General features: G+C 44.6%; 1 protein-coding gene and 1 long non-coding RNA gene across 20 annotated transcripts in view; both read right to left on the bottom strand.

Moving 5' to 3' along the window:
* Nucleotides 1-609: 609 nt before the first annotated feature.
* On the bottom strand, nucleotides 610-16,989 carry LOC310904366 (uncharacterized protein). 16 transcript variants are annotated; one of them, XR_014588255.1, is made up of 6 exons: nucleotides 14,248-14,441; nucleotides 6,653-6,712; nucleotides 6,464-6,523; nucleotides 1,661-2,783; nucleotides 1,271-1,362; nucleotides 610-795 (listed from the first exon to the last, which is right to left on the bottom strand). XR_014588255.1 is itself a non-coding variant. In XM_083848979.1 (5 exons), the coding sequence occupies exons 3-5, from the start codon at nucleotides 6,689-6,691 to the stop codon at nucleotides 2,442-2,444; spliced, it is 441 nt and encodes a 146-aa protein (XP_083705105.1). In that variant the 5' UTR covers nucleotides 6,692-6,712; nucleotides 14,248-14,303; nucleotides 15,175-15,191; the 3' UTR covers nucleotides 610-2,441. The 16 variants fall into 16 exon arrangements, 3 of the variants coding, with proteins under 3 accessions (XP_083705105.1, XP_083705107.1, XP_083705106.1); XR_014588245.1 differs by adding exons at nucleotides 15,175-16,019; nucleotides 16,769-16,989 and having other exon boundaries at nucleotides 610-6,523; nucleotides 6,645-6,712; nucleotides 14,248-14,303; XR_014588248.1 differs by having other exon boundaries at nucleotides 610-2,246; nucleotides 2,420-2,505; nucleotides 6,447-6,523; nucleotides 6,645-6,712.
* A 1,115-nt stretch (nucleotides 16,990-18,104) lies between these two features.
* Nucleotides 18,105-27,981, bottom strand: part of LOC310904365 — a 33,900-nt gene continuing 24,023 nt past the window's right edge. The window contains exons 2-3 of one of the 4 annotated variants that reach the window (XR_014588242.1): nucleotides 18,314-20,135; nucleotides 18,105-18,232 (exon numbers count right to left, since the gene is read on the bottom strand). This is a non-coding gene — a long non-coding RNA (uncharacterized lncRNA). The other 3 variants (XR_014588241.1, XR_014588244.1, XR_014588243.1) reach the window with 3 other exon arrangements.

Raw genomic sequence — 27,981 nt, 5'->3', positions numbered from 1 at the left:
ATTGTTATTATTATATGCCTGTCTTAATAAACTGTCTTTATCTCAACTCACCGGCTTCACTTTCCCGTTTCTCTCCCCCATCCCAGAGAGGAAGGGGGGAGGGTGAGCGAACGGCTGTGTGGTGTTTAGCTGCCGGCCGGGTTAAACCACAACACCCTCTCACCTTTTTTGCACCACTCCACAACATGGGGAATTCACCTCTCCAAGGCTGCACGACGGAAGGGCAGAAACAAGACGAAAAGCACACCCTGAGGCACCTCATAACCGCAGCCTACCTACTGCAATACCTATACCTGTCTTCCCAGCTGCTTTACCTCTGCTGCTCTCCATCTCCAAATCACATTCTTTTAACTGCCACGCAGAGTGGCAGTCCTCCAGGTGCCACGGAGCAGCACCCTAGTTTTTTTTAATTTTTATTATCTTTTTTTAATTCTTATTTTCAAAACAGCAGTCCGCTTCCCTCTGATGATGGACAGTAGGTCAAGTCAGTCACCGAGTTGCCAACGCAGAGCTTCACGGTTCCAGAAGGCGCTCTTTCCTTTGACCGATTCCTTATAAGTGTTATCTACCACTGGCAAAAGCAATAAACAGACTGCAAACAGGCACTGCCACATTTGACAAACTTCATATTTTTTATTTTATCATTTCAAAAGAGCAGTCCATTTGCCTCTACCTCCGAGAAGCAGATCAAACCAGTCACCGAGTTGCCGAACAAAAACTTGACAGTTTTTTGCCGAACAGCAACTTGACAGTCGCCGTTTCCTTTGACAAATTCCTCCTAAGGTTTACCTACTGCTGGGAAAAAAAAGAAAAAAGACACTGTGCCAGCTGCCCTTGAGTACTCGCCCAGAGCTTGAGTATTCGCCCAGAGACAGACCAGATGTCTTTCCCAAAAGATTCAGGACAATGTATTATTGCGCTGATGAACCACCACATCAGCTACCATCACTAATTGCCAGGCAGGACAGCTCCAGGCCAAACACATACATAAACAGGCACGCTACAAACATCATGACCAAAACATGGGAAATGAATTACTTATACTATAAGAATTACCTGAAGAAGAGCTGCATGCAATAAAGGCATCTACTACTGTATAGTTTACTTTAAATGATCCTACTAGATGTTACTTTAAATAGATGTACTTGTCTCTTTCATCTCGGAAACGCACCAACCCCTAGACTCTGACCCACCTTAAAAAAAAAAACAAAAAAAAAAAAACAAAAAAAAAAAACCCTGCATCTGACTGAAGGAAAAACAAAGCACTTACCCCAAAAAGCAGCTCAGGCAGAATGAGTTCTCTGATAGGACACCTGCGGCTCTTATACCATTGGGCCCCACCTGGCACCCTGCCCCAATCACCTGGGAAAGAGGAAGGGCAAAGCACAGGAAGGGATAAAGAGAGCAGCAGCTGCGTTTTTTATTTGGCTTAGCTCAACAGTGTGTGGAGTGTTACTAGAAGCAACAATTCCTGTGCTTTTGCTTCAGGTCTGATTATTGAAATGACAATACGACCAAGTAGGTAATTAAAACTGTTTTTGACTGTAATTAGCTGAAACCTTTCTTTACATAGGTGGAAATAATCTAGGAGTGTAACAGATTACAAACCACAAAAGTACAATTCATTGTAGTAAAATAACTCACAGGAGAAGTAACATACCTTAGTAGACTATCTAAAAAACAAAAGGCTATGCAGACGGGTCCAAAAAAGCCAACCCAATCGAAATCTGAAAAGGGTACAGACATTCTCAAAAGGAGCAGGGAAAAAATAATGGCACAGTACAAGCCGGAAAGGACGCTGAGCAGATTTAAAAGATCTGTAAGACCTCAGGAGGGACCTGAGCAGAGCACGTAGGTCTTTGGAAAGTGGGGGGAGGGAGGGCGGGTTAGGCAGGGACTAGGAGTACTAAGTAGAGGAGAAAATGAGTGTTGTGAGCCTGAAGTGTGTACAAGCATCATAAAGAGGGCTCTCGAGAGGACGGGGAAACAAAGGGAAAGCTGCTTACCCCTGAGAAGTCGTCCTTGATCTTCGTGCCACGGACATTCGTCCTGCATGCTCGGCTCACGAGTTTAGGCGTCCCCGTACGCCGAAGGCTTACCTCTGAGAAGTCCTACGTGGCTCCACCCGCGTTACTGATTTTTTTTGCCAGCAGGTGTTGGCAGAAAATCCTGAGAAGTGGCAGACACAGCTTCCCAAACCGCCTTCTCAATAATGGAAGCAGTGCGAACCACGTGGAAAACCACGCCTGGAAAACCAAAAGTGCAGCAGAAAAATGCACCCCGCATCATCTCGGGGAGGAAATAACTGCCCTGAGCAACGTGCCCTTCCCAGGGTGAACCCAACGTGCCCAAGGCCTTGGGGGGCGGGCAGAAAAGGAACCCGAGACTCTTAGTACGTCTCCTGAGAATCGCAGCTTACAGTTACTCCATGTCTTCTGGTCTCAGGATGAGGCAGAGGTATAATTAATTCCTTCTCCATCTCTCTGGAAAGAGCTTTTCTCCTGTCTGTGACAAAGGAGAAAAATGTTTTGATCGTGGGAGTCATTATGCAAAGCCACACCCAGTGAATTCACTATTACAGTTAAGATCGTTTTTAATCGAAAACACCTTGGCCGCAATGTTACCACTGCAAACATAGCGCTGCACAAAAATTCAACTCGAGATAAAGGAAAGGGCGAGCTAAAGGGACGAATGACGTGACCAAAGGCAACTGCAACAACCATCTGGTAGACGGTTGTCCGCAGCCCTCGGATTTCATGGTCGTCTTTCCTGACGAACGAATCCTGGAAGAACAGAAAAGATACACAACGTGTCCACAACAACTTTTGAGGAGACTACGGAAAATAAAAACAAAAAAAATAGAAACAGCAAGCGGCTAGTACGTCAGTTTTGTTAACAGAGTAACATTAACATACTAGAAATTTCCACGTTCTGTGTAGCCCCACGGCACTGCTGGGTACATCCACTGATATTAATGGGGTGGCACAATGTAAGAGATAATTAATAGAGAAGGTACACCCGAGGTGCGCAGATTGCACATTCGAGGCGATAAAAAAGGCACAGCTTGGCACCCAGTTTGGATCAGCTTGCGTATGAGTCTGCTGATATGTGAGTATACGCAACGAGCAGAAAAGTCTTTTACTCCACAGATTCAGTTTCATTTATATATATATACATATATATATAAACTAACATTTTAAACTTTATAACCACTTGAGTAATAATCATTAGCTATGCCTATGCTTAAAGCCAGGACTACACTTAAGTGATTAGGTAAACGTGGACCCTTACCTGTGAAAAGCTGAAAATGCCCCATAATCATTGTGCACCTTATGCACAACGTACATAATTTTGGCACAAATGTGCATCTTATTTCACAAAGAGGAGGGGTAAGGTAGACAAAGGTTTTAGAGACGCATCAAGATCAGAACAACCACTAGGCAATCGGAAAAATGTGCAAACCTCAGCTAAAAAATATTTACATATTTTTCCTGTGGTCATCTCCTACAGATCACCAAGTCTGGGGGAGAACAAATGGTGTAATTTTACACAACTGGACAATGCTCATAATAAGATACGCTGTAGTTAAGAAGCCACCTGTAACAAAGGTTATTGTTAGAAAAAACACTACATGAGGACAGGGATGCAGCAGATAACCTTCGAACAGCTTTCACAAGCCCTGGCATTACTTCATGTGTGGGTTTACAGTACTTTTTAGATAACAGATTTTAGCAGAACTCTGGAAGTTTAGCCTTTCTGCTTTGACAGTCACAAGAGTGCCTGCTGTGCTCAGACCTACGTGATGTCAACTCGATCTGTCACAATTAACTTGGGATATTCTACGATTCCAAGTATTTTATGCAATAAGACGAATTCTGCCCCTGATGATCTGGCAAGGAAGTGACCTTTCTCCTTCCTAGTTCAAGTGAAATCAAATCAAACAGCTGCTTTACACTGCGTCCCTTGGGGACCCAGGAGCTGGACTCGATGATTCTCGTTGGTCCCTTCCAACTCGGATATTCTGTGATTCTATGATATTGAAGTAACTTGAATTTTGCTGCTTACCCCCCGTGATGTTGCAACTAGCACTAAAACACTCCTCGTACTAATCATGAATAGCTCTCAAAGTCAATGAGGTCTTTGAGAGGTGTGATGAGAGGTTACAAGACAAGCATTAGGCAGGTTTCCCTATCAGAGTAGTTTAATACAAGCTGCTTTTAAAAAGCTAGATTACAATTGTAAAAAAAAAAAAAAAAAAAAAAAAAAAAAACTATTGCAATCTGTAGCTTCTGATCCTGTCCATCTCTGTTTATCAACTTCACGGTTTAATGCCCACATTCCCCAGGATTACTCCACAGTTCATAAAAGAGTTCCGCTATTGCTTATTTGACATCTCACAATCCTTACTCCTCTCGCACTTGCTCCAAATTGCTACTCTTACCGCTGTCTCACTTCTTGATCGTTTTTCACTTCTTATCTGGACCAATGCACAGCTTTGATCTGTCTTAACTCCCCAAGTTCAGGTAAGAAGTAATACAGAACTGAACAGAAAACCAGTGTATAAATAGTAACCATTAAGAAAACACAGCACACTCGCCTTCAATCCTTCAATTGTATTACTCCAGGGAGGAAAAAAAAAAAAAAAAAAAAACAACACACACTGTCCTCTCTAATACATGAGAAAAGAGTCTCGTTAAAGACTATCATATAATATTTGGAGCCTACTAGTGGCTTTAAATATATCTAAAGTGCTAGAAGGAAAAAAACACATTCCTTTAAGTGAAGCTACGGACATTAAACGTGCCAGGCCTCTGGAAAGAAGACTGGAAACAAACTGTTTTCTACTGTATCTTGCCATAATTGTAAATGGCTTCATAAACAGAGCTGTACTCTCTGCTGTACTTTTTCCTAAGTGAAACACATTTCCTCAATACGTATTCACATAAGTGATACTGTGCTTTATCCAAATGGCCTTCTTGAACATAAGCCATACCAAAGTTAAGCGCTTAATACTATAGGCTGTATCTCTTAAGTGGACCATTATAACCACTAAACATATAAATAAATTAATGTTCAACTTATGTACAAATGCAGCGTGTTTTTTTTTTTAGCAAGATCATGGCACAAATCGTTCTATACTATAGTTTTTGTAAGAGCTATAAAACATACATTTCGACTAAGAAAAAAAAAAAGGCTGTGAATTCCTATCTATGAATTTTTTATGCCTCTTGTAGCAGAGAACACAGCAATAATACCCAGAAACTTTGTAGCAGTCACCCCTATTTGATCTAAAATACTCAGAACATCCCTTGTAAATTACAGGTACTGGAAGAACATATAGTACCCTCAATAACAGAACAACCTCAAATAACAAAAAATGCACCTTAAACCTTTCCTGAAACTTGAGGAGTGTCATGTTAATTAGGTCTTCTCCAGGAGATAGTGGGGAACACAGAATGGGAAGGATCTATACTATACTTAGCCTATACTTAGCACTGACATAACGTTAAAATTATGCAGTGGAGTTCACTTCATGAACTGTTATAAAGTCAGAAGCATTGCAGGGCTTTCAAGTTTTTCACGTTTTTACGGCAAATAAAAATACAGTCACAAAAGCAGTACAGAAAAACTATCTAAGATTCAACGCATACTCAAACTCGCTTCAGATCTTAAGTGCCAGCCACAACAGCTATATCAGCATCAACTGCTGCAACAAACCGACCTTCATAGGCAAGACTCTGCATCAAAATATAGTCACTGGCAATAGCAACAGAAAAAAAAAAAAAAAAAAAAAAAAACAAAGCGAGCCCAGGTCTTCTTATTATGCCAATTGTGGCTTTTCAAACAAACAAGTGTCCATCCCACTCTCTCCCCCTAACTAGTACTAGCTATAATTAAATTTGCCTTCCTATCAACAACTAATGTAAAAGAGTGTGGGGCCTGGGTAACGTGATTGCTGTTGCCCAGTCCAGGGAACAGAAGTGCTGCATCTGCATTGTGAACACTCTGGAAGCTGTGAGGCAACACCAAATATCCCAATAAAAGACGATAGAAAAAAAACCAAACCCACAGACTATACAGTGAGAAAAGCATGAGATGTTGTTTCAACATTTGCACGCTACAAATAATGCGATAGATTGAATGAACTATGAAGCATTCCAGTGACCTGCTTTGCTCCTATTCTAAAGACTATCACAGCCCACCTTGCCTGTGGCACCTGATAAGCAGAGGAGAAAGCAACCACAGCAATAAAAGCCACTGCACCCTCAGGACAGTTACTCTCATCCCCTCCTTTACCTCAGCCCCTTACCTACCCCACACGGCAGATGCTTCCACGCGTCCTCTGAAGCCACCTAGAGCACCTCTAAAACAGGAACTGGAATTTTACTCTAATTGATGTAGTAAAGGAAGTGCAGCGACAACCACACCCCAAAAATAACACCTACCTCTGTTCATCACTCACCAGAGTCACTCCAGAGGTAGTTCGGGTCGTGACGTCCTGTACCGCACACTGCGTTTCAGCCTGAACAAAGGAAAACACAGTCAGAAGATAAACATTCAGCTGACAGCATTAGCACCCACCCCTCAACAACATAAGTGACCCCGTATTTAATGTTTTCGTTTCAAAACAGCAGTCCACTTGCCTCTGTACCTGGAAGTTAGATCCAAGCTCGAAAGGAACGGCCGCCATCACCCATGCCACCTGGGAATACTAAAGGACAAAATGATCACTGTATTCGCAAGCAACCACCTGCCACACTGCTCCTCTGTCCCAAACAGCCTCACCTCAGACCCTCAGAGGGAAACACCTGAACATCTTCCCCTGTGGTAGTTTTACTGGGGTGGTGTCCTGGTTCCAGTTAGGACAGAGTTAATTTTTCCTCATAGTAGCTGGTAGGGTGCTATGTTTTGGATTAGGATGAGAAGAGCGCTGATAACATGCTGATGTTTTAATTGTTGCAGAGCAGTGTTTACACCAGGCCAGGGACTTTTCGGCTTCTCGCTCTGTCCTGCCAGCGAGCAGGCTAGGGGTGCAGCAGGAGCTGGGAGGGGACAGACACAGGGCAGCTGACCCAAACTGGCCAAAGGGGTATTCCATACCATCTGACGTCATGCTAAACAACATATAGGGGTGGCTGGCCGGGGTGGGGGGGCCGGGTGCTCGGGGATAGGCTGGGCATCGGTCAGCGGGTGGTGAGCAATTGCATTGTGCATCACTTGTTTTCTTACACATTATTATTATTAATACTATTATCACTATCACTATTATTATTATTATTGTTATTATTATATTCCTGTCTTAATAAGCTGTCTTTATCTCAACTCACCGGCTTCACTTTCCCGTTTCTCTCCCCCATCCCAGAGAGGGAGAGGGGAGGGTGAGCGAACGGCTGTGTGGTGTTTAGCTGCCAGCCGGGTTAAACCACAACAGTCCTTTTGGTGCCCAACGTGGGGCTCGAAGGATCGAGATATCGACAAATTTGACCAGAGCGTGTTGAACTAAAATTGGTATACGTATTAGACCTGCTTAATAGTTGCTAGTTACGATGTTGATTGCCTTAATCTCCAGTCTGCTGTGCCTGTTTTCCAGAGTGAGTTTCATAGCGCGTTACTTTCTGTATCTGCTCCCTGTTGCACTGTTTATCCTTTCCGGGCCCTGGTTTAAGATTGTTATGGTACTGTGTGGTGTAACAATGGCTTACGAAATGATGAAATATCTGGTCACGACTCCAACCTGGTATTTGTACTCAGCACTGACATCGACTCTATACTTTGGAACCCATATCTCGGAAACTATTAGCAAATACACCTATTGCCTGTTTTCGTTAGGGAGCCAATCTGTGAAGGGGACAGGGGAAGACATGTTTCCCTCCCTGTTCACTCTCCCTTTCTCCTTCACCACCCTCTTATCCCCCCGAGCTAGTTACGGTGGCTCTCCGAGATGTTGAATATCCTTGGGATACTCAGACCAGCCTGCTCTTGTTGTTATGTCTCCTGAAAGCGCTTCAGGTTTTGTTGAGGGTTAAACAACTACTTAGGAATCTCATCTGGAGATCCGTCTTGAGGCGGGATAGTTGTGAGTGGCAGGGAGTGTGGGAGGATATGGGCAGGTTTCTAGAGCAGTGGTCACCTCCAGTGTTTTGGACATTCACCCCTGAGCAACTGCAAAATCCTAAAAAGCTGGCAGAATGCTTGAAAAAAAGGTGTCATGACTCTGGCAGTTCCAAAGTGACACAAATCACTGTAGCGTGCTGGGGTCTGGCTTGTGCCTATCGAGCTGCAATTGATGCTACTATCAACCTAGCTCCAGCTCCCGCAGCCGCTCCAGCTCCCGCAGCCGCTCCAGCTCCCGCAGCCGCTCCCACCCCTGTGCCTGGGTCAGAGAAACGAGCTGTAGCAGTGCAAGTTGACCCCGCAGAGGGTATTCCAACCCCTGTGGCAGACCCTGTGCCTGGGTCAGAGAAACGAGCTGTAGCAGTGCAAGTTGACCCCGCAGAGGGTATTCCAACCCCTGTGGCAGACCCTGTGGCTGGGTCAGAGAAACGAGCTGTAGCAGTGCAAGTTGCCCCTGTAGACAAGGTGAAAAAATGGTATAGAGACTCAGGTCGTTTAGAACGCAGACGGTCTTCTGCTAAGTCTGGGCATAGTGAAGACGAGGCTGGGCCATCAAAGGTGCAGGAGACTGAAGAGGAGGATGGGGATGTCGAAAAATCAACAGTAACTACCCGGACTCTATACCAGCGTGAGCTACGAGATGTGCGAAAAGATTTTGGTCGCTGTATAGGTGAGCAGCTTGTCACCTGGCTGCTCCGGTGCTGGGACACCGGAGCCAATTATGTGGAATTAGAGGGCAAGGAAGCCAGGCGGCTGGGATCCCTTGCTAGGGACGCATGTATTGACAAAGCAATTGGAGATGGAGCACGATCTCGCAGCCTCTGGAGGCGTCTCCCGTCAGCTGTGCAGGAAAGGTATCCCTTCAAGGAAGAACTTGTATGTCTACCAGGCAAATGGACCACCATGGAGAAGGGAATTCAGTACCTGAGGGAATTGGCCGTACGGGAAGTAATTTATAAGGACCTAGACGACGCACAAACATCCACAGATCCAGATGAGGTCCAGTGTACACCACCCATGTGGCGGAAGTTTGTACGGAGTGCACCATCATCATATGCCAGCTCATTGGCAATACTAACCTGGAAAGAGGAGGAGAATCCCACAGTGAACGAAGTGACTAAAGCACTCCGGCAGTACGAAGGAAATCTCTCCTCTTCCCTACAGGCCTGCGTCTCGGCTGCGGAGAAACTCTCTCAAGAGGTCCACCAACTTAAAGAGAATTTATCTTCCCCTCCACCTGAACGAACCAGTGTCCACCGGCTAAAAGAGAATACTTTGGAGAAACTTTCTGAAAAGATCCACCAACTTGAAGAGAGATTATTTTCCTCCCCACCTGTACAAACCAGTGTCTCAGCTATTAGGGGTAAACGTTCATCTATGCAAGGAAGACAATATGGTGGGCACACACACCGCGCCACCCTGTGGTTTTACCTACGTGACCATGGAGAGGACATGAGAAAATGGGATGGAAAATCTACCACGACCCTAGGGGCACGGGTACGTGAACTGCAAAAGAAAACAATTGGGAAAAAGGGGTTCTCTGAAAAGTTTGCTGCTCCAACTTCCAGCAGGCAGTCCTTTAAACACAGAAATGAAGATTCTGACCAGGACTAGGGGGGCCCTGCCTCCAACCAGGGGGAGGAAAGGGACAATCGAGTTTATTGGACTGTGTGGATTCGATGGCCTGGCACATCAGACGCACAGAAGTATAAGGCTTTAGTAGACACCGGTGCACAATGTACTCTAATGCCATCAAGCTATAAAGGGCCAGAGCCCATCTGTATTTACAGTGTGACGGGGGGATCCCAGCAGTTAAGTGTATTGGAGGCTGAAGTGAGTCTAACCGGTAATGAGTGGCAAAAGCACCGTATTGTGACTGGCCCAGATGCTGCGTGCATCCTTGGCATAGACTATCTTAGAAGAGGATATTTCAAGGACCCAAAAGGGTTCCGCTGGGCTTTTGGCATAGCTGCCTTGGAGACAGAGGACATTAAACAGTTGTCTACCTTGCCTGGTCTCTCAGAGGACCCTTCTGTTGTGGGGTTGCTGAGGGTTGAAGAACAGCAAGTGCCGATCGCTACCACAACTGTGCACCGGCGGCAATATCGCACCAACCGAGACTCCCTGAGTCCCATCCATAAGGTAATTCGTCAACTGGAGAGCCAAGGAGCGATCAGCAAGACTCATTCACCTTTTAATAGTCCCATATGGCCAGTGCGAAAGTCTAATGGTGAGTGGAGACTAACAGTGGACTATCGTGGCCTGAGCGAAGTCACGCCACCACTGAGCGCTGCAGTGCCGGACATGCTAGAACTCCAGTATGAACTGGAATCAAAGGCAGCCAAGTGGTATGCCACAATTGATATCGCTAATGCATTTTTCTCCATCCCTCTAGCAGCGCAGTGCAGGCCACAGTTTGCTCTCACTTGGAGGGGAGTCCAATATATTTGCAATCGGCTGCCCCAGGGGTGGAAACATAGCCCTACCATTTGCCATGGACTGATCCAGTCTGCGCTGGAGCAGGGGGAAGCTCCTGAACACCTGCAGTACATCGATGACATCATTGTGTGGGGTGACACTGCAGAAGAAGTTTTCGAGAAAGGGAAGAAAATAGTCCAAATCCTTCCGAAGGCCGGTTTTGCCATAAAACAGAATAAAGTTAAAGGACCTGCACGAGAGATCCAGTTTTTAGGAATAAAATGGCAAGATGGACGTCGTCAAATCCCAATGGATGTGATCAACAAAATAACAGCTATGTCTCCACCAACTAGCAAAAAAGAAACACAAACTTTCCTAGGTGTCGTGGGGTTTTGGAGAATGCACATTCCAAATTACAGTCTGATTGTAAACCCGCTCTACCAAGTAACCCGTTAAGAAGAATGCTTTTGAATGGGGCCCTGAGCAATGACAAGCCTTTGAACAAACTAAGCAGGAAATAGTTCATGCAGTAGCCCTCGGGCCAGTCCGAACAGGACCAGATGTAAAGAATGTGCTCTACACCGCAGCCGGGGAGAATGGTCCCACCTGGAGCCTCTGGCAGAAAGAACCTGGGGAAACTCGAGGTCGACCCCTGGGGTTTTGGAGTCGGGGATACAGAGGATCTGAGGCCCGCTATACTCCAACTGAAAAGGAGATATTGGCAGCATACGAAGGAGTTCGATCTGCTTCGGAAGCGGTCGGTACTGAAGCGCAGCTCCTCCTGGCACCCCGACTGCCGGTACTAGGCTGGATGTTCAAAGGAAGGGTCCCCTCTACACATCATGCAACTGATGCTACATGGAGCAAGTGGGTTGCACTGATTACTCAGCGGGCTCGAATAGGAAACCCCAGTCGCCCAGGAATCTTGGAGGTGATTATGGACTGGCCAGAAGGCAAATACTTCGGGATATCATCAGAGGAGGAGGTGGTCCGTGCTGAAGAAGCCCCACTGTACAACAAGCTACCGGAAAATGAGAAGAAATATGCCTTGTTCACTGACGGGTCCTGTCGTATTGCGGGAAAGCATCGGAGATGGAAAGCTGCTGTATGGAGTCCTACACGACGAGTTGCAGAAGCTGCTGAGGGAGAAGGTGAATCGAGTCAGTTTGCAGAAGTGAAAGCCATTCAGCTGGCTTTAGATATTGCTGAATGAGAGAAGTGGCCAGTTCTCTATCTCTATACTGATTCATGGATGGTAGCAAATGCCCTGTGGGGGTGGTTACAGCAATGGAAGCAGAACAACTGGCAGCGCAGGGGCAAGCCCATCTGGGCTGCGGCATTGTGGCAAGATATTGCTGCCCGGGTAGAGAACCTGGTTGTAAAGGTACGCCATGTAGATGCTCATGTGCCCAAGAATCGGGCTACTGAAGAACATCGAAACAACCAGCAGGTGGATCAGGCTGCTAAGATTGAAGTGGCTCAGGTGGACCTGGACTGGCAACATAAAGGTGAATTATTTATAGCCCGATGGGCCCATGACACCTCAGGCCATCAAGGTAGAGATGCAACATACAGATGGGCTCGTGATCGAGGGGTGGACCTGACCATGGACACTATAGCACAGGTTATTCATGATTGTGAAACATGTGCTGCAATCAAGCAAGCCAAACGGTCAAAACCTCTTTGGTATGGAGGACGATGGCTGAAATATAAATATGGAGAGGCCTGACAGATTGATTACATCACACTCCCTCAAACCCGCAACGGCAAGCGCCACGTACTTACAATGGTGGAAGCAACCACCGGATGGCTGGAAACATATCCTGTGCCCCATGCCATCGCCCGGAACCCTATCCTGGGCCTTGAAAAGCAAGTCCTATGGCGACATGGCACCCCAGAGAGAGTTGAGTCAGACAACGGGACTCATTTCCGAAACAACCTTATAGACACTTGGGCCAAAGAACATGGTATTGAGTGGGTGTATCACATCCCCTATCATGCACCAGCCTCTGGAAAAGTTGAACGATACAATGGACTGTTGAAGACTACACTGAAAGCAATGGGTGCTGGGACATTCAAAAACTGGGATACACATTTGGCAAAGGCCACCTGGTTAGTCAATACTAGGGGATCTGCCAACCGAGCTGGACCTGCCCAATCAAACCTGTTACGCACTGTAGAAGGGGATAAAGTTCCTGTAGTGCACGTAAGAAACATGCTGGGTAAAATAGTCTGGGCTACTCCTGCCTCGGGAAAAGGCAAACCCATTCGTGGAATTGCTTTTGCTCAGGGACCTGGATGCACCTGGTGGGTAATGCAAAAGAATGGGGAGGTCCGGTGTGTACCTTAAGGGGATTTGATACTGGGTGAGAATAGCCCATGAGTTGAATTGTAGTATGTTGTTTATTATATAATACTGTATGTCATCACTACCATGATTGCTATATATCATAGATGAAAATAGTGATTAATTACAAGGTATTGGAAAGAGCGTAACCTGAGCATGACATAAATGGTATGGAATAAGGGGTGGATATCGGTCCTGATTCCAGTTAGGACAGAGTTAATTTTTCCTCCTAGTAGCTGGTAGGGTGCTATGTTTTGGATTAGGATGAGAAGAGCGCTGATAACATGCTGATGTTTTAATTGTTGCAGAGCAGTGTTTACACCAGGCCAAGGACTTTTCGGCTTCTCGCTCTGTCCTGCCAGCGAGCAGGCTAGGGGTGCAGCAGGAGCTGGGAGGGGACAGACACAGGGCAGCTGACCCAAACCGTCCAAAGGGGTATTCCATACCATCTGACGTCATGCCAAACAATATATAGGGGTGGCTAGCCGGGGTTGGGGGCTGGCTGCTCGGGGATAGGCTGGGCATCGGTCAGCGGGCGGTGAGCAATTGCATTGTGCATCACTTGTTTTCTTACACATTATTATTATTAATACTATTATCACTATCACTATTATTATTATTATTGTTATTATTATATGCCTGTCTTTATCTCAACTCACAGGCTTCACTTGTTTCTCTCATCTGTTTCTCTCCCCCATCCCAGAGAGGGAGGGGGGAGGGTGAGCGAACAGCTGTGTGGTGTTTAGCTGCCAGCCGGGTTAAACCACAACAGGTGGGCAACCGAGCTCCACCACAATCACTCTCTCACTCCCCCTCCCTGCGTGGTCTCCTCTCCACGGTCTACAAGTCCGGCCCGGAATCTGCTCCGGCAGGGGTCTGTCACAGGCCACAGCCTCCGTCAGTGCAGGTCCACCTTCTGCACCGTGGTCTCCTCCACCGGCTGCAGTGTGGAACCCTGCTCCACCGTGGTACTCCATGAGCTGCAGGGGGACAGCCTGCTTCACCATGGTCCTCGCCACAGGCCGCAGGGGACTTCTGCTCCGGCACCTGGAGTACCTCTCCCCCTCCTTCTTCACTGACCTTGGCGCCTGCAAAGCTGTTCCTCACTCCTCTTGCTCTCCCAGCTGCTGTGTGGCACCGCGTGGTTTTTTTTTTTTTTCCTGTCTTAAATATGCTCTCACAGACGCACAAACAACATCACTTATTGGCTCTGCTCGGCACCGGGGCCCTTATCTAACGTGGGGCAGCTTCTAGATTCTTCTCACAGAAGCCACCCCTAGAGCCCACTGCTACCAAAACCTTGCCACATAAACCCACTACATCCCTTCGCTTCGGTTAAGGGACAACCAGGCTGACAACATGCTCACCTTCCCTCACTGCTCCATGACACGGGGATTTCCCTGTCCAAGGCTGCACCAGGCACCTGCAGAGACAAGAGAAAAAGCACACCCCGAGACACCTCACAGCCACAGCGTACCTGCTGCAATCTCTCTCTTCCCAGCTGCTTTACTTCTGCTGCTCGTTAGCTCAACCTGAGATAAAAGAGGGCGGCGCCGCGCCAAAAAGAAAGAGCCCGGGCGGCGCCGCGCCAAAAAGAAAGAGCCCGGGCGGCGCCGCGCCAAAAAGAAAGAGCCCGGGCGGCGCCGCGCCAAAAAGAAAGAGCCCGGGCGGCGCCGCGCCAAAAAGAAAGAGCCCGGGCGGCGCCGCGCCAAAAAGAAAGAGCCCGGGCGGCGCCGCGCCAAAAAGAAAGAGCCCGGGCGGCGCCGCGCCAAAAAGAAAGAGCCCGGGCGGCGCCGCGCCAAAAAGAAAGAGCCCGGGCGGCGCCGCGCCAAAAAGAAAGAGCCCGGGCGGCGCCGCGCCAAAAAGAAAGAGCCCGGGCGGCGCCGCGCCAAAAAGAAAGAGCCCGGGCGGCGCCGCGCCAAAAAGAAAGAGCCCGGGCGGCGCCGCGCCAAAAAGAGCCCGACTTTCCCTTTGCAGATGAAAAAGGTAACTCTGATACGACCCTGCTCAGTCTCTTCGTAATACTGCGCCTACGTGTTCAAGCCTCTTGTAGTGTGTAATCAAGCTCTTTTTAGTCTTCTGGAGAGTTACACAAGTGGCTTCATACGTCTAGAGATTCAAATATAACCCAAAAACACAAGTGGATCCCACCATCCCAAAAACAAGTGAGCCAGCAACCTCTGCTAAATATCCCTCTAGTAAGTGATTTCCAAGCACTTAAAATCTAGAAATCCATAGACTCCAACCTGCCTAAAGAACCCTGCAACTGACTGAAGGAAAAACAAAGCACTTACCCCAAAGAGCAGCCCAGGCACAATGAACTCTCTAATGGCACACCTGGAGCTCATATACCATTTGGCCCCGCCCAGCACCCAAACCTAATCACCTGGGAAAGGGGAGGGGCAAAGCACAAGAAAGTAGAAAGAGCAGGAGCAGCAGCAGCTGTGTGGTTTTTTTTGGGGGGTTTGTTTGTTTGTTTGTTTAAATCTGGTTTAGCTCAACAGCATGCAGACTGCAGAAAGAGAACTGGGGTGTTTCTAGAGGCAACAATCCCCATGCTTTTGCTACAGCTTTGACTATTGAAAGGCCAATATGACCAAGCAAGTAACTGAAATTTTTTCAGCTGGAATTAGCTCAAACCTTTCTTTATATAGAAAGAAAAATCTGGGAGCATAACAGATCACGCGCCAAAACAAAAAAAAAAAAACAATCAATTCCATGTAATAACACCACTCGCAGGAAAAATCACATACTTGAGTAGGCTATCTGAAAATCAAAAGGCTATGCTGATGGGTCAAAACACACTACAGGACAATGGAGCCTGGCCCTCTGCTGCACCAGCTTGATTCCTATCCCTACACTCACCAAGGTGCAACCCAAACACAGACACAGCATTTCAGCCTCAACACAGTTTTGGGAACTGCTGGAAAGCAGGCTTCATCCTCAGCGAGGCGTGCTCAGGCTCCACAGCATGGGGCTTCAGGCACCTCTTCACCTACTGAAGACGACCACCATCAGGAGCTGCCACGCCAGACCACCTTTTTCCTCTACAACACCTGTCTCAGGAACCAAACAGCATTCCAGTGACCTGCTTTGCTCCTGTTCTGAAGACTATCACAGCCCACCTTGCATGTGGCACCTGGTAAACAGAAGAGAAAGCAACCACTGCAGCAAAAGCCACAGCACCCTCAGGGCAGTTACTCTCATCCCCTCCTTTACCTCAGCTGCTTACCTACCCCCACATGGCACATGCTTCCACCCATTCTCTGTAGCCACCTATAGCACCTCTAAAAGAGAAACTGGAATTTTACTCTATTTGATGTAGTAAAGTAACTGCAGTGATGGGCATGAAAACGTGCCCGGACGGCAGCAATCACAGACATACCCATTACAGATGAAAGCGGTGACCCTGCTCAGTCTCTTGGTAATACTACTGTGCTTATGCGGTCGAGGAACCATACCCCACCATTTCTTAAAAACAAGTTAGGCGGCAACACCTCCTAAGCACACCTCTATTACGTGAATTCCAAGCACTGAAAATCTAGAAGGCTGCAACGTCTAAAGACTCTACAGCCACACAAACCACAGGCAAAAGCTCCAAAAATATAACAAACCGTCCCTAACCCTGAAAAAGACTACATCTTACATGCCTACTGCTGCTCTTTTCAGACACATGCTTATACAGGGAGCTTCGATGATACTTATCTCCTAAACCCTGCTCCATCACTTTGCCACCAAGGTTGTAACTTTGATAAGATTTGACATACAGGCAAAGACTCACAAGTAAGCCCCGCAATTCTACAAAAATCATAAGGGACCCAGAACCACAAAGCAAACACAAAGTAACATCGTCATCCTATCCGTAAACATGCTATAACAATTACTCACCTGAAGAAGAGCTGCATGCAATACAGGCACCTATTACTAGATTGGTTTACTCTAACAGATCCTACTAGTTGTTACCTCACAAAGATGGGCGTACCGGTCTCTACTTTGAAACGCATCAGTCCATAGACTCTTAACCACCTAAAGAAACCTGCAACTGACTGAAGGAAAAACAAAGCACTTACACTAAAGTGCAGCCCAGGCAGAATGAGCTCTCTGATGGGATGCCTGCAACTCATATACCATTGCACCCCACCCAGCACCCCACCCCAATCACATGGGAAATGGGAGGGGCCGTGCATGACAAGAGGTAAAGAGAGCAGGAGGAACAGCAGCCCTGTTTTTGGCGTGGCTTAGGTCACCAGAGTGCACAGTACAGCACAGGCAACCAGGCTGTTTCTCTTGAAAGACCTGCCTTAGCTTTGTTGAAGGAAACTGATCGGGCCGATAACCCTCTGTCCTGGTTCCAGTTAGGACAGAGTTAATTTTTCCTCCTAGTAGCTGGTAGGGTGCTATGTTTTGGATTAGGATGAGAAGAGCGCTGATGTTTTAATTGTTGCAGAGCAGTGTTTACACCAGGCCAAGGACTTTTCGGCTTCTCGCTCTGTCCTGCCAGCGAGCAGGCTAGGGGTGCAGCAGGAGCTGGGAGGGGACAGACCCAGGACAGCTGACCCAAACCGGCCAAAGGGGTATTCCATACCATCTGACGTCATGCCAAACAATATATAGGGGTGGCTAGCCGGGGTGGGGTTGCCGGCTGCTCGGAGTTAGGCTGGGCATCGGTCAGCCGGTGGTGAGCAATTGCATTGTGCATCACTTGTTTCTTACACATTATTATTATTAATACTATTATCATTATCACTATTATTATTATTATTGTTATTATTATATGCCTGTCTTAATAAACTGTCTTTATCTCAACTCACCGGCTTCACTTTCCCGTTTCTCTCCCCCGTCCCAGAGAGGGAGGGGGGAGGGTGAGCGAACGGCTGTGTGGTGTTTAGCTGCCGGCCGGGTTAAACCACAACACCCTCTCACCTTTTTTGCACCACTCCACAACATGGGGAATTCACCTCTCCAAGGCTGCACGACGGAAGGGCAGAAACAAGACGAAAAGCACACCCTGAGGCACCTCATAACCGCAGCCTACCTACTGCAATACCTATACCTGTCTTCCCAGCTGCTTTACCTCTGCTGCTCTCCATCTCCAAATCACATTCTTTTAACTGCCACGCAGAGTGGCAGTCCTCCAGGTGCCACGGAGCAGCACCCTAGTTTTTTTTAATTTTTATTATCTTTTTTTATTTCTTATTTTCAAAACAGCAGTCCGCTTCCCTCTGATGATGGACAGTAGGTCAAGTCAGTCACCGAGTTGCCAACGCAGAGCTTCACGGTTCCAGAAGGCGCTCTTTCCTTTGACCGATTCCTTATAAGTGTTATCTACCACTGGCAAAAGCAATAAACAGACTGCAAACAGGCACTGCCACATTTGACAAACTTCATATTTTTTATTTTATCATTTCAAAAGAGCAGTCCATTTGCCTCTACCTCCGAGAAGCAGATCAAACCAGTCACCGAGTTGCCGAACAAAAACTTGACAGTTTTTTGCCGAACAGCAACTTGACAGTCGCCGTTTCCTTTGACAAATTCCTCCTAAGGTTTACCTACTGCTGGGAAAAAAAAGAAAAAAGACACTGTGCCAGCTGCCCTTGAGTACTCGCCCAGAGCTTGAGTATTCGCCCAGAGACAGACCAGATGTCTTTCCCAAAAGATTCAGGACAATGTATTATTGCGCTGATGAACCACCACATCAGCTACCATCACTAATTGCCAGGCAGGACAGCTCCAGGCCAAACACATACATAAACAGGCACGCTACAAACATCATGACCAAAACATGGGAAATGAATTACTTATACTATAAGAATTACCTGAAGAAGAGCTGCATGCAATAAAGGCATCTACTACTGTATAGTTTACTTTAAATGATCCTACTAGATGTTACTTTAAATAGATGTACTTGTCTCTTTCATCTCGGAAACGCACCAACCCCTAGACTCTGACCCACCTTAAAAAAAAAAAAAAAAAAAAAAAAAAAACCCTGCATCTGACTGAAGGAAAAACAAAGCACTTACCCCAAAGAGCAGCTCAGGCAGAATGAGTTCTCTGATAGGACACCTGCGGCTCTTATACCATTGGGCCCCACCTGGCACCCTGCCCCAATCACCTGGGAAAGAGGAAGGGCAAAGCACAGGAAGGGATAAAGAGAGCAGCAGCTGCGTTTTTTATTTGGCTTAGCTCAACAGTGTGTGGAGTGTTACTAGAAGCAACAATTCCTGTGCTTTTGCTTCAGGTCTGATTATTGAAATGACAATACGACCAAGTAGGTAATTAAAACTGTTTTTGACTGTAATTAGCTGAAACCTTTCTTTACATAGGTGGAAATAATCTAGGAGTGTAACAGATTACAAACCACAAAAGTACAATTCATTGTAGTAAAATAACTCACAGGAGAAGTAACATACCTTAGTAGACTATCTAAAAAACAAAAGGCTATGCAGACGGGTCCAAAAAAGCCAACCCAATCGAAATCTGAAAAGGGTACAGACATTCTCAAAAGGAGCAGGGAAAAAATAATGGCACAGTACAAGCCGGAAAGGACGCTGAGCAGATTTAAAAGATCTGTAAGACCTCAGGAGGGACCTGAGCAGAGCACGTAGGTCTTTGGAAAGTGGGGGGAGGGAGGGCGGGTTAGGCAGGGACTAGGAGTACTAAGTAGAGGAGAAAATGAGTGTTGTGAGCCTGAAGTGTGTACAAGCATCATAAAGAGGGCTCTCGAGAGGACGGGGAAACAAAGGGAAAGCTGCTTACCCCTGAGAAGTCGTCCTTGATCTTCGTGCCACGGACATTCGTCCTGCATGCTCGGCTCACGAGTTTAGGCGTCCCCGTACGCCGAAGGCTTACCTCTGAGAAGTCCTACGTGGCTCCACCCGCGTTACTGATTTTTTTTGCCAGCAGGTGTTGGCAGAAAATCCTGAGAAGTGGCAGACACAGCTTCCCAAACCGCCTTCTCAATAATGGAAGCAGTGCGAACCACGTGGAAAACCACGCCTGGAAAACCAAAAGTGCAGCAGAAAAATGCACCCCGCATCATCTCGGGGAGGAAATAACTGCCCTGAGCAACGTGCCCTTCCCAGGGTGAACCCAACGTGCCCAAGGCCTTGGGGGGCGGGCAGAAAAGGAACCCGAGACTCTTAGTACGTCTCCTGAGAATCGCAGCTTACAGTTACTCCATGTCTTCTGGTCTCAGGATGAGGCAGAGGTATAATTAATTCCTTCTCCATCTCTCTGGAAAGAGCTTTTCTCCTGTCTGTGACAAAGGAGAAAAATGTTTTGATCGTGGGAGTCATTATGCAAAGCCACACCCAGTGAATTCACTATTACAGTTAAGATCGTTTTTAATCGAAAACACCTTGGCCGCAATGTTACCACTGCAAACATAGCGCTGCACAAAAATTCAACTCGAGATAAAGGAAAGGGCGAGCTAAAGGGACGAATGACGTGACCAAAGGCAACTGCAACAACCATCTGGTAGACGGTTGTCCGCAGCCCTCGGATTTCATGGTCGTCTTTCCTGACGAACGAATCCTGGAAGAACAGAAAAGATACACAACGTGTCCACAACAACTTTTGAGGAGACTACGGAAAATAAAAACAAAAAAAATAGAAACAGCAAGCGGCTAGTACGTCAGTTTTGTTAACAGAGTAACATTAACATACTAGAAATTTCCACATTCTGTGTAGCCCCACGGCACTGCTGGGTACATCCACTGATATTAATGGGGTGGCACAATGTAAGAGATAATTAATAGAGAAGGTACACCCGAGGTGCGCAGATTGCACATTCGAGGCGATAAAAAAGGCACAGCTTGGCACCCAGTTTGGATCAGCTTGCGTATGAGTCTGCTGATATGTGAGTATACGCAACGAGCAGAAAAGTCTTTTACTCCACAGATTCAGTTTCATTTATATATATATACATATATATATAAACTAACATTTTAAACTTTATAACCACTTGAGTAATAATCATTAGCTATGCCTATGCTTAAAGCCAGGACTACACTTAAGTGATTAGGTAAACGTGGACCCTTACCTGTGAAAAGCTGAAAATGCCCCATAATCATTGTGCACCTTATGCACAACGTACATAATTTTGGCACAAATGTGCATCTTATTTCACAAAGAGGAAGGGTAAGGTAGACAAAGGTTTTAGAGACGCATCAAGATCAGAACAACCACTAGGCAATCGGAAAAATGTGCAAACCTCAGCTAAAAAATATTTACATATTTTTCCTGTGGTCATCTCCTACAGATCACCAAGTCTGGGGGAGAACAAATGGTGTAATTTTACACAGCTGGACAATGCTCATAATAAGATACGCTGTAGTTAAGAAGCCACCTGTAACAAAGGTTATTGTTAGAAAAAACACTACATGAGGACAGGGATGCAGCAGATAACCTTCGAACAGCTTTCACAAGCCCTGGCATTACTTCATGTGTGGGTTTACAGTACTTTTTAGATAACAGATTTTAGCAGAACTCTGGAAGTTTAGCCTTTCTGCTTTGACAGTCACAAGAGTGCCTGCTGTGCTCAGACCTACGTGATGTCAACTCGATCTGTCACAATTAACTTGGGATATTCTATGATTCCAAGTATTTTATGCAATAAGACGAATTCTGCCCCTGATGATCTGGCAAGGAAGTGACCTTTCTCCTTCCTAGTTCAAGTGAAATCAAATCAAACAGCTGCTTTACACTGCGTCCCTTGGTGACCCAGGAGCTGGACTCGATGATTCTCGTGGGTCCCTTCCAACTCGGATATTCTGTGATTCTATGATATTGAAGTAACTTGAATTTTGCTGCTTACCCCCCGTGATGCTGCAACTAGCACTAAAACACTCCTCGTACTAATCATGAATAGCTCTCAAAGTCATTGAGGTCTTTGAGAGGTGTGATGAGAGGTTACAAGACAAGCATTTGGCAGGTTTCCCTATCAGAGTAGTTTAATACAAGCTGCTTTTAAAAAGCTAGATTACAATTGTTAAAAAAAAAAAAAAAAAAAAAAAACTATTGCAATCTGTAGCTTCTGATCCTGTCCATCTCTGTTTATCAACTTCACGGTTTAATGCCCACATTCCCCAGGATTACTCCACAGTTCATAAAAGAGTTCCGCTATTGCTTATTTGACATCTCACAATCCTTACTCCCCTCGCAGTTGCTCCAAATTGCTACTCTTACCGCTGTCTCACTTCTTGATCGTTTTTCACTTCTTATCTGGACCAATGCACAGCTTTGATCTGTCTTAACTCCCCAAGTTCAGGTAAGAAGTAATACAGAACTGAACAGAAAACCAGTGTATAAATAGTAACCATTAAGAAAACACAGCACACTCGCCTTCAATCCTTCAATTGTATTACTCCAGGGAGGAAAAAAAAAAAAACACACACTGTCCTCTCTAATACATGAGAAAAGAGTCTCGTTAAAGACTATCATATAATATTTGGAGCCTACTAGTGGCTTTAAATATATCTAAAGTGCTAGAAGGAAAAAAACACATTCATTTAAGTGAAGCTACGGACATTAAACGTGCCAGGCCTCTGGAAAGAAGACTGGAAACAAACTGTTTTCTACTGTATCTTGCCATAATTGTAAATGGCTTCATAAACAGAGCTGTACTCTCTGCTGTACTTTTTCCTAAGTGAAACACATTTCCTCAATACGTATTCACATAAGTGATACTGTGCTTTATCCAAATGGCCTTCTTGAACATAAGCCATACCAAAGTTAAGCGCTTAATACTATAGGCTGTATCTCTTAAGTGGACCATTATAACCACTAAACATATAAATAAATTAATGTTCAACTTATGTACAAATGCAGCGTGTTTTTTTTTTTAGCAAGATCATGGCACAAATCGTTCTATACTATAGTTTTTGTAAGAGCTATAAAACATACATTTCGACTAAGAAAAAAAAAAGGCTGTGAATTCCTATCTATGAATTTTTTATGCCTCTTGTAGCAGAGAACACAGCAATAATACCCAGAAACTTTGTAGCAGTCATCCCTATTTGATCTAAAATACTCAGAACATCCCTTGTAAATTACAGGTACTGGAAGAACATATAGTACCCTCAATAACAGAACAACCTCAAATAACAAAAAATGCACCTTAAACCTTTCCTGAAACTTGAGGAGTGTCATGTTAATTAGGTCTTCTCCAGGAGATAGTGGGGAACACAGAATGGGAAGGATCTATACTATACTTAGCCTATACTTAGCACTGACATAACGTTAAAATTATGCAGTGGAGTTCACTTCATGAACTGTTATAAAGTCAGAAGCATTGCAGGGCTTTCAAGTTTTTCACGTTTTTACGGCAAATAAAAATACAGTCACAAAAGCAGTACAGAAAAACTATCTAAGATTCAACGCATACTCAAACTCGCTTCAGATCTTAAGTGCCAGCCACAACAGCTATATCAGCATCAACTGCTGCAACAAACCGACCTTCATAGGCAAGACACTGCATCAAAATATAGTCACTGGCAACAGCAACAGAAAAAAAAAAAAAAAAAAAAAAAACAAAAAACAAAAACAAAGCAAGCCCAGGTCTTCTTATTATGCCAATTGTGGCTTTTCAAACAAACAAGTGTCCATCCCACTCTCTCCCCCTAACTAGTACTAGCTATAATTAAATTTGCCTTCCTATCAGCAACTAATGTAAAAGAGTGTGGGGCCTGGGTAACGTGATTGCTGTTGCCCAGTCCAGGGAACAGAAGTGCTGCGTCTGCATTGTGAACACTCTGGAAGCTGTGAGGTAACACCAAATATCCCAATAAAAGACGATAGAAAAAAAAACAAACCCACAGACTATACAGTGAGAAAAGCATGAGATGTTGTTTCAACATTTGCACGCTACAAATAATGCGATAGATTGAATGAACTATGAAGCTAGAAAAACACCATTGAACCATGACTAATATATAGAGATCAATTCACAAAAGAAGACATTGTCACATTAACTATGCCCAGCTTCATAATATAATGCCAAAATAGTTTTCAGAAACCAACTTCATATGGCATGTACTGCAAGGTAGCTACATTTGACAGCTATTGTACCCATGACGGACTGTAAATTTAAGGATCAACCTTTTAACACAGAGACATCGACTTGGAATGATACACCAGAGATGGCAAACTTACCCCGCACATCCAGCAAGGATGCTGTAAATATGACACAGCAATAATTTGTTTTCTGCAGACTTTCAACAGAAATACAATTATCCATCGCCTAAATAGAATTTACAGCACTACAGAACATGTCAGTCAGCGTGAAGAAGGAATTCATAAGGCTGACTCCTTTAACTTCTCACCCGATATATTTCTTTTCATGTCCAGCCTAAGTATTTTTCCACAGTGTGAAAAGACCTGTGTGCTTCATCATATATAACACTGATTTTAGCAGGGAGGTGGTGTTTAGCACACACAGACCACTTTGCACAGCGATGCAGTTTATAACAGAGACATCTGATCAAAATCTTTTAACATTTTTCTTGTGCAAACCTGAACATCCTAAGGTAGAACTCCACTGAAAGTCCTCCAGTAATGAAAGTCCACTAATTAGCCCTTGACAAGCACACCATCATGCTAAAGTCAAGAACCCAGGAACAGACCCCGTCATTCTGCTCTGTTATATGATGAGCAAAAGACCTTGTCAGTAAGGTCAGATATGAAAGCAGTTACACCAGATATCTATATAGCTGATGTTTTACACAGTCTGACAGTCACATGAGAAATATCAGTGTTGCCTGAACTGGTTGTGTTACGCTTAAACAATTCCTTAGAGGTTGATTGAAACGACCTTCCAACCAACACCGCTGCTGCTTTACACTAGCATATACTGTAAACTCTCTTCTCATTTAAATTAAATGAGCCCTATGATCTACAGTAAAAAAGGATGTTGTAAATGTTAAATGCTCAGAGATGTGGGATTAATACTTATATAGGCCTTTGACAACTATAATTACGGAGCATTATTCTTAATGTATCACTTCTCTGGTAGTATTTCTTCAGTATGAAAGGTGTCAAAGCATCTGAATTTAATATTAGCAAGGTTTTTCCAAAATTGAATGAATGAACTCAGTTAATATTAACCAGAAATTTAATTCCCAGCATATCATCCAAATTCGTCTTTAATTTCTACATGAGCCTAGAGAAAATTACACAGCCTAAACTGGAGGAAGTACTAACTGGAAATTTAGCATGGCTCCAGCATGGAACTAGAGGAGTGTTCTAAGCCTTGGAAAACAAAACAAAACAAAACAAAAACAGTGGAAGTATTACCTCTGCTTCTTCCCAAATCTCTGGTAGAATCTCTACATTTTGGGAGCTTTACATATCCAGGAATTTTATTATGTAATAGTCCATTTGCTTCAAGTCTTAGAGCTTTATCACTTCCTGTAGTAAGGAATTAAGTGTATTTTAAGATGAGGTACTGAAAGTGTTACATTCTGGGAGGCTTTAAGATTCTGGTCAGTACATCTGTCTGTGCAAGTAAGAAACTGCACGACTGACCATTATCTACTGAGGAAGTAGTACCTACAGCTTGTATACATGACTAGGACTCCCCCATACAAATAAAGAGCAAGAAACAAAGTTTTTATTTTTACCCAAGTGGAAAAAAGGAAAAAAAAAAAGGGGAGAAATAAAGCTTCATTGCCTACCCTTAGCTTCATGGCAAATGAGGGGTGGAACCAGCAACAAAACACCCCTTTCTGCTCTAGGCCACATGTCCTCATCAGGTCTTGTGGCCTTCTCCCCAGGATAGTTACTAGCAAAGGGGAACAGGCAGAGATGGAGTGGAAGACAGGTTAGAGAAAAAATACATGCACGTATGCCTTGTTTGTCTTATGTGAATACTGAAACCAAGCTTGTGAAATCATTTGTACATGTTTCTGTGTTCTCCAATTAACATTCTCACTAAGTTTCATTAAGAAAGCAGTCAGAGATCTCATCATTACTATTTTTTAGTACCACTTCATTTCAAACCACAAAAGTCTCTTTCACAACCGTTTAGATTCTCATTTCAGTTGTATTGTTATAAAAACTAAATTCCACCACTTTAAACCTGGACTGAACAGGCCCACTCGCAAAATGATAAAGTTAGGATGTAAATCTCTTAAGTGCTTTAGAAGCTTACACTTAACACAGTCTGGTTATAGAGGCAGCAGTTTTGGTTACTGCTATGTAAATCCTATTTCAAACCTACATCTTAATATTTGGTGTTTTGAAACCATGCACGTAGTGATTTCCAAATGTCTTTTTACTTACGTTATACACTTACTAAAATATTATTCAGTTGTTAAAAATAGGAAGTTCTATAATTGCAACAGTAATTTGATTTTTGTAACGTACATTATGGTGTAATTTTCTAATTGCATGGCTACAGGCTCGTTCATCACAAGACCTCATTCAGTGTGCCACCGTTCACCTACTGATATGCTAGGCAGCACTCTGCCCATTCTTTCCAAATGCTGTCTCTTCATCCAGCAAAATACATTTCCTCTTACTCCCAAATTATCCAAATCCTGCAGTACGCTGAAAAGTAACACACTTTACCTGACTAATTCCCAGCCCTGTATACTTATCTTTCACCTACTCCTAAATTTATCCTCCTTCGTCAAAACTGAGGCCAAGGGTTTCGTTTGTTTCTGTTCGGTTGGTTGGTTTTGTTTGTTTGTTTGTTTTTAATCAGCTTGTCCTAGGCTTAGGTACTTTCCCATAAAGAGGAAATTCAAATTGTAACTGATCAGCAATGGTAATTTGTGACTGAGGAATGATTTGACATGGAGGGCAAGAAGGCCTGACTGAATAACAGGTTAAAAACTGGCTGGGAGCAGAAATGCCAGACAGAATGACTCCATCCAAGGGAGCAAAGTTTTCCTTAGTGATAAGAATTATCTGTGACTTTGTCTTGTAGCAATCATGGAATGAGCGCATACAGGGGCTACCTTTGGGCTGCAGAACTGGTAGATGAACCAAAGACTGAGCTAAGGCACCTGATGTGGACGTTCACATGACTGATGCTGGGGCAAGTGTATATAAGGAAGCAGCTCGTGACACATCTCTGCAGACTCCCTGTATATCCACTTAGGACAGTACAACTGTCCAATACATTGATTGTTCGTGAAACTTTTTTTTTATATGTATTTATGCACAAAGTGTTTAATTCACCTCAGAGCGTACAATAAAAATTCCTAAACACCCATCTTAGCCCTCATCTCATGAGAACTTGTCCCAAGTATTTATTTTTTTCCACCTCTTTCCCTTTTATATTTGTTTCACAAAGATAAATCTTCTTTTCCATTTGATCTAGAAGCCTATGGGACAGCTAATTCTCGACTATGTTCTTCCAGTGAGTTTGCACGTCTGGATTGTGTGAAAAGAAGTGTAACCAGTCTGTGTGGGGGCATGGATGCCTGTGTGAACCAGTCACACAAGTGAACCATAGACCTTTCATCTTGTTCAACCTCAAACATCTAAAAAATCTCAGGTACCATGAGCACAATGGGGTACGTGCTAGGCAGGGGGAGGGAGGGAGCATTTCTCCATCACATTTTCAAGCTTAACACTGACAGAGCTAGGCTGATTATTATTTTTTATAACACGGAAACCAGAAGGAATGACTCTCTTTTGCTCCACTTTAACACAATAAAAAGGGGCACTGGGAGGTGTTTGTGGGGAGGAACTAATCACCAATAGTGGCTTTTCTGTTCATTTCTCAGAGAAAAAAAAAGAAACACCTCTGCAAAGCAAAAACTGGACGAAGCTGAAATGTGCTAACTAAGAACTTCTCAAAATTATTATCTGAGGTAGATACAAACTATGCCTAACACCATCACAGCATGTCTGTCAAAACTGTATACACCTGAAAAAGGACCACATACTGGCAAATGTTAATACTCCCCTCCCTACTTATACACAACATTACCAGCATTGCCTAGAATTATGATTCACACATTTTTCTGTATGTGGTGTTTTATGAATTACTGTTAGGCTCAAAAAGCTTTTTTTTGGTTGTTGGTGCTAGGGAGCATTTCCGTGATTTTAGTATTTTAAAAGTAAGCAATTTGTTTTTAGGAAAAGTCTATGAA

Source organism: Anser anser (genome assembly GCF_964211835.1).
Source record: "Anser anser genome assembly, chromosome: 9".
Taxonomy (NCBI): Eukaryota; Metazoa; Chordata; class Aves; order Anseriformes; family Anatidae; genus Anser; species Anser anser.
Note: the sequence above shows the minus strand (reverse complement) of the source record. Positions and strands in the feature narration are given on the sequence as shown.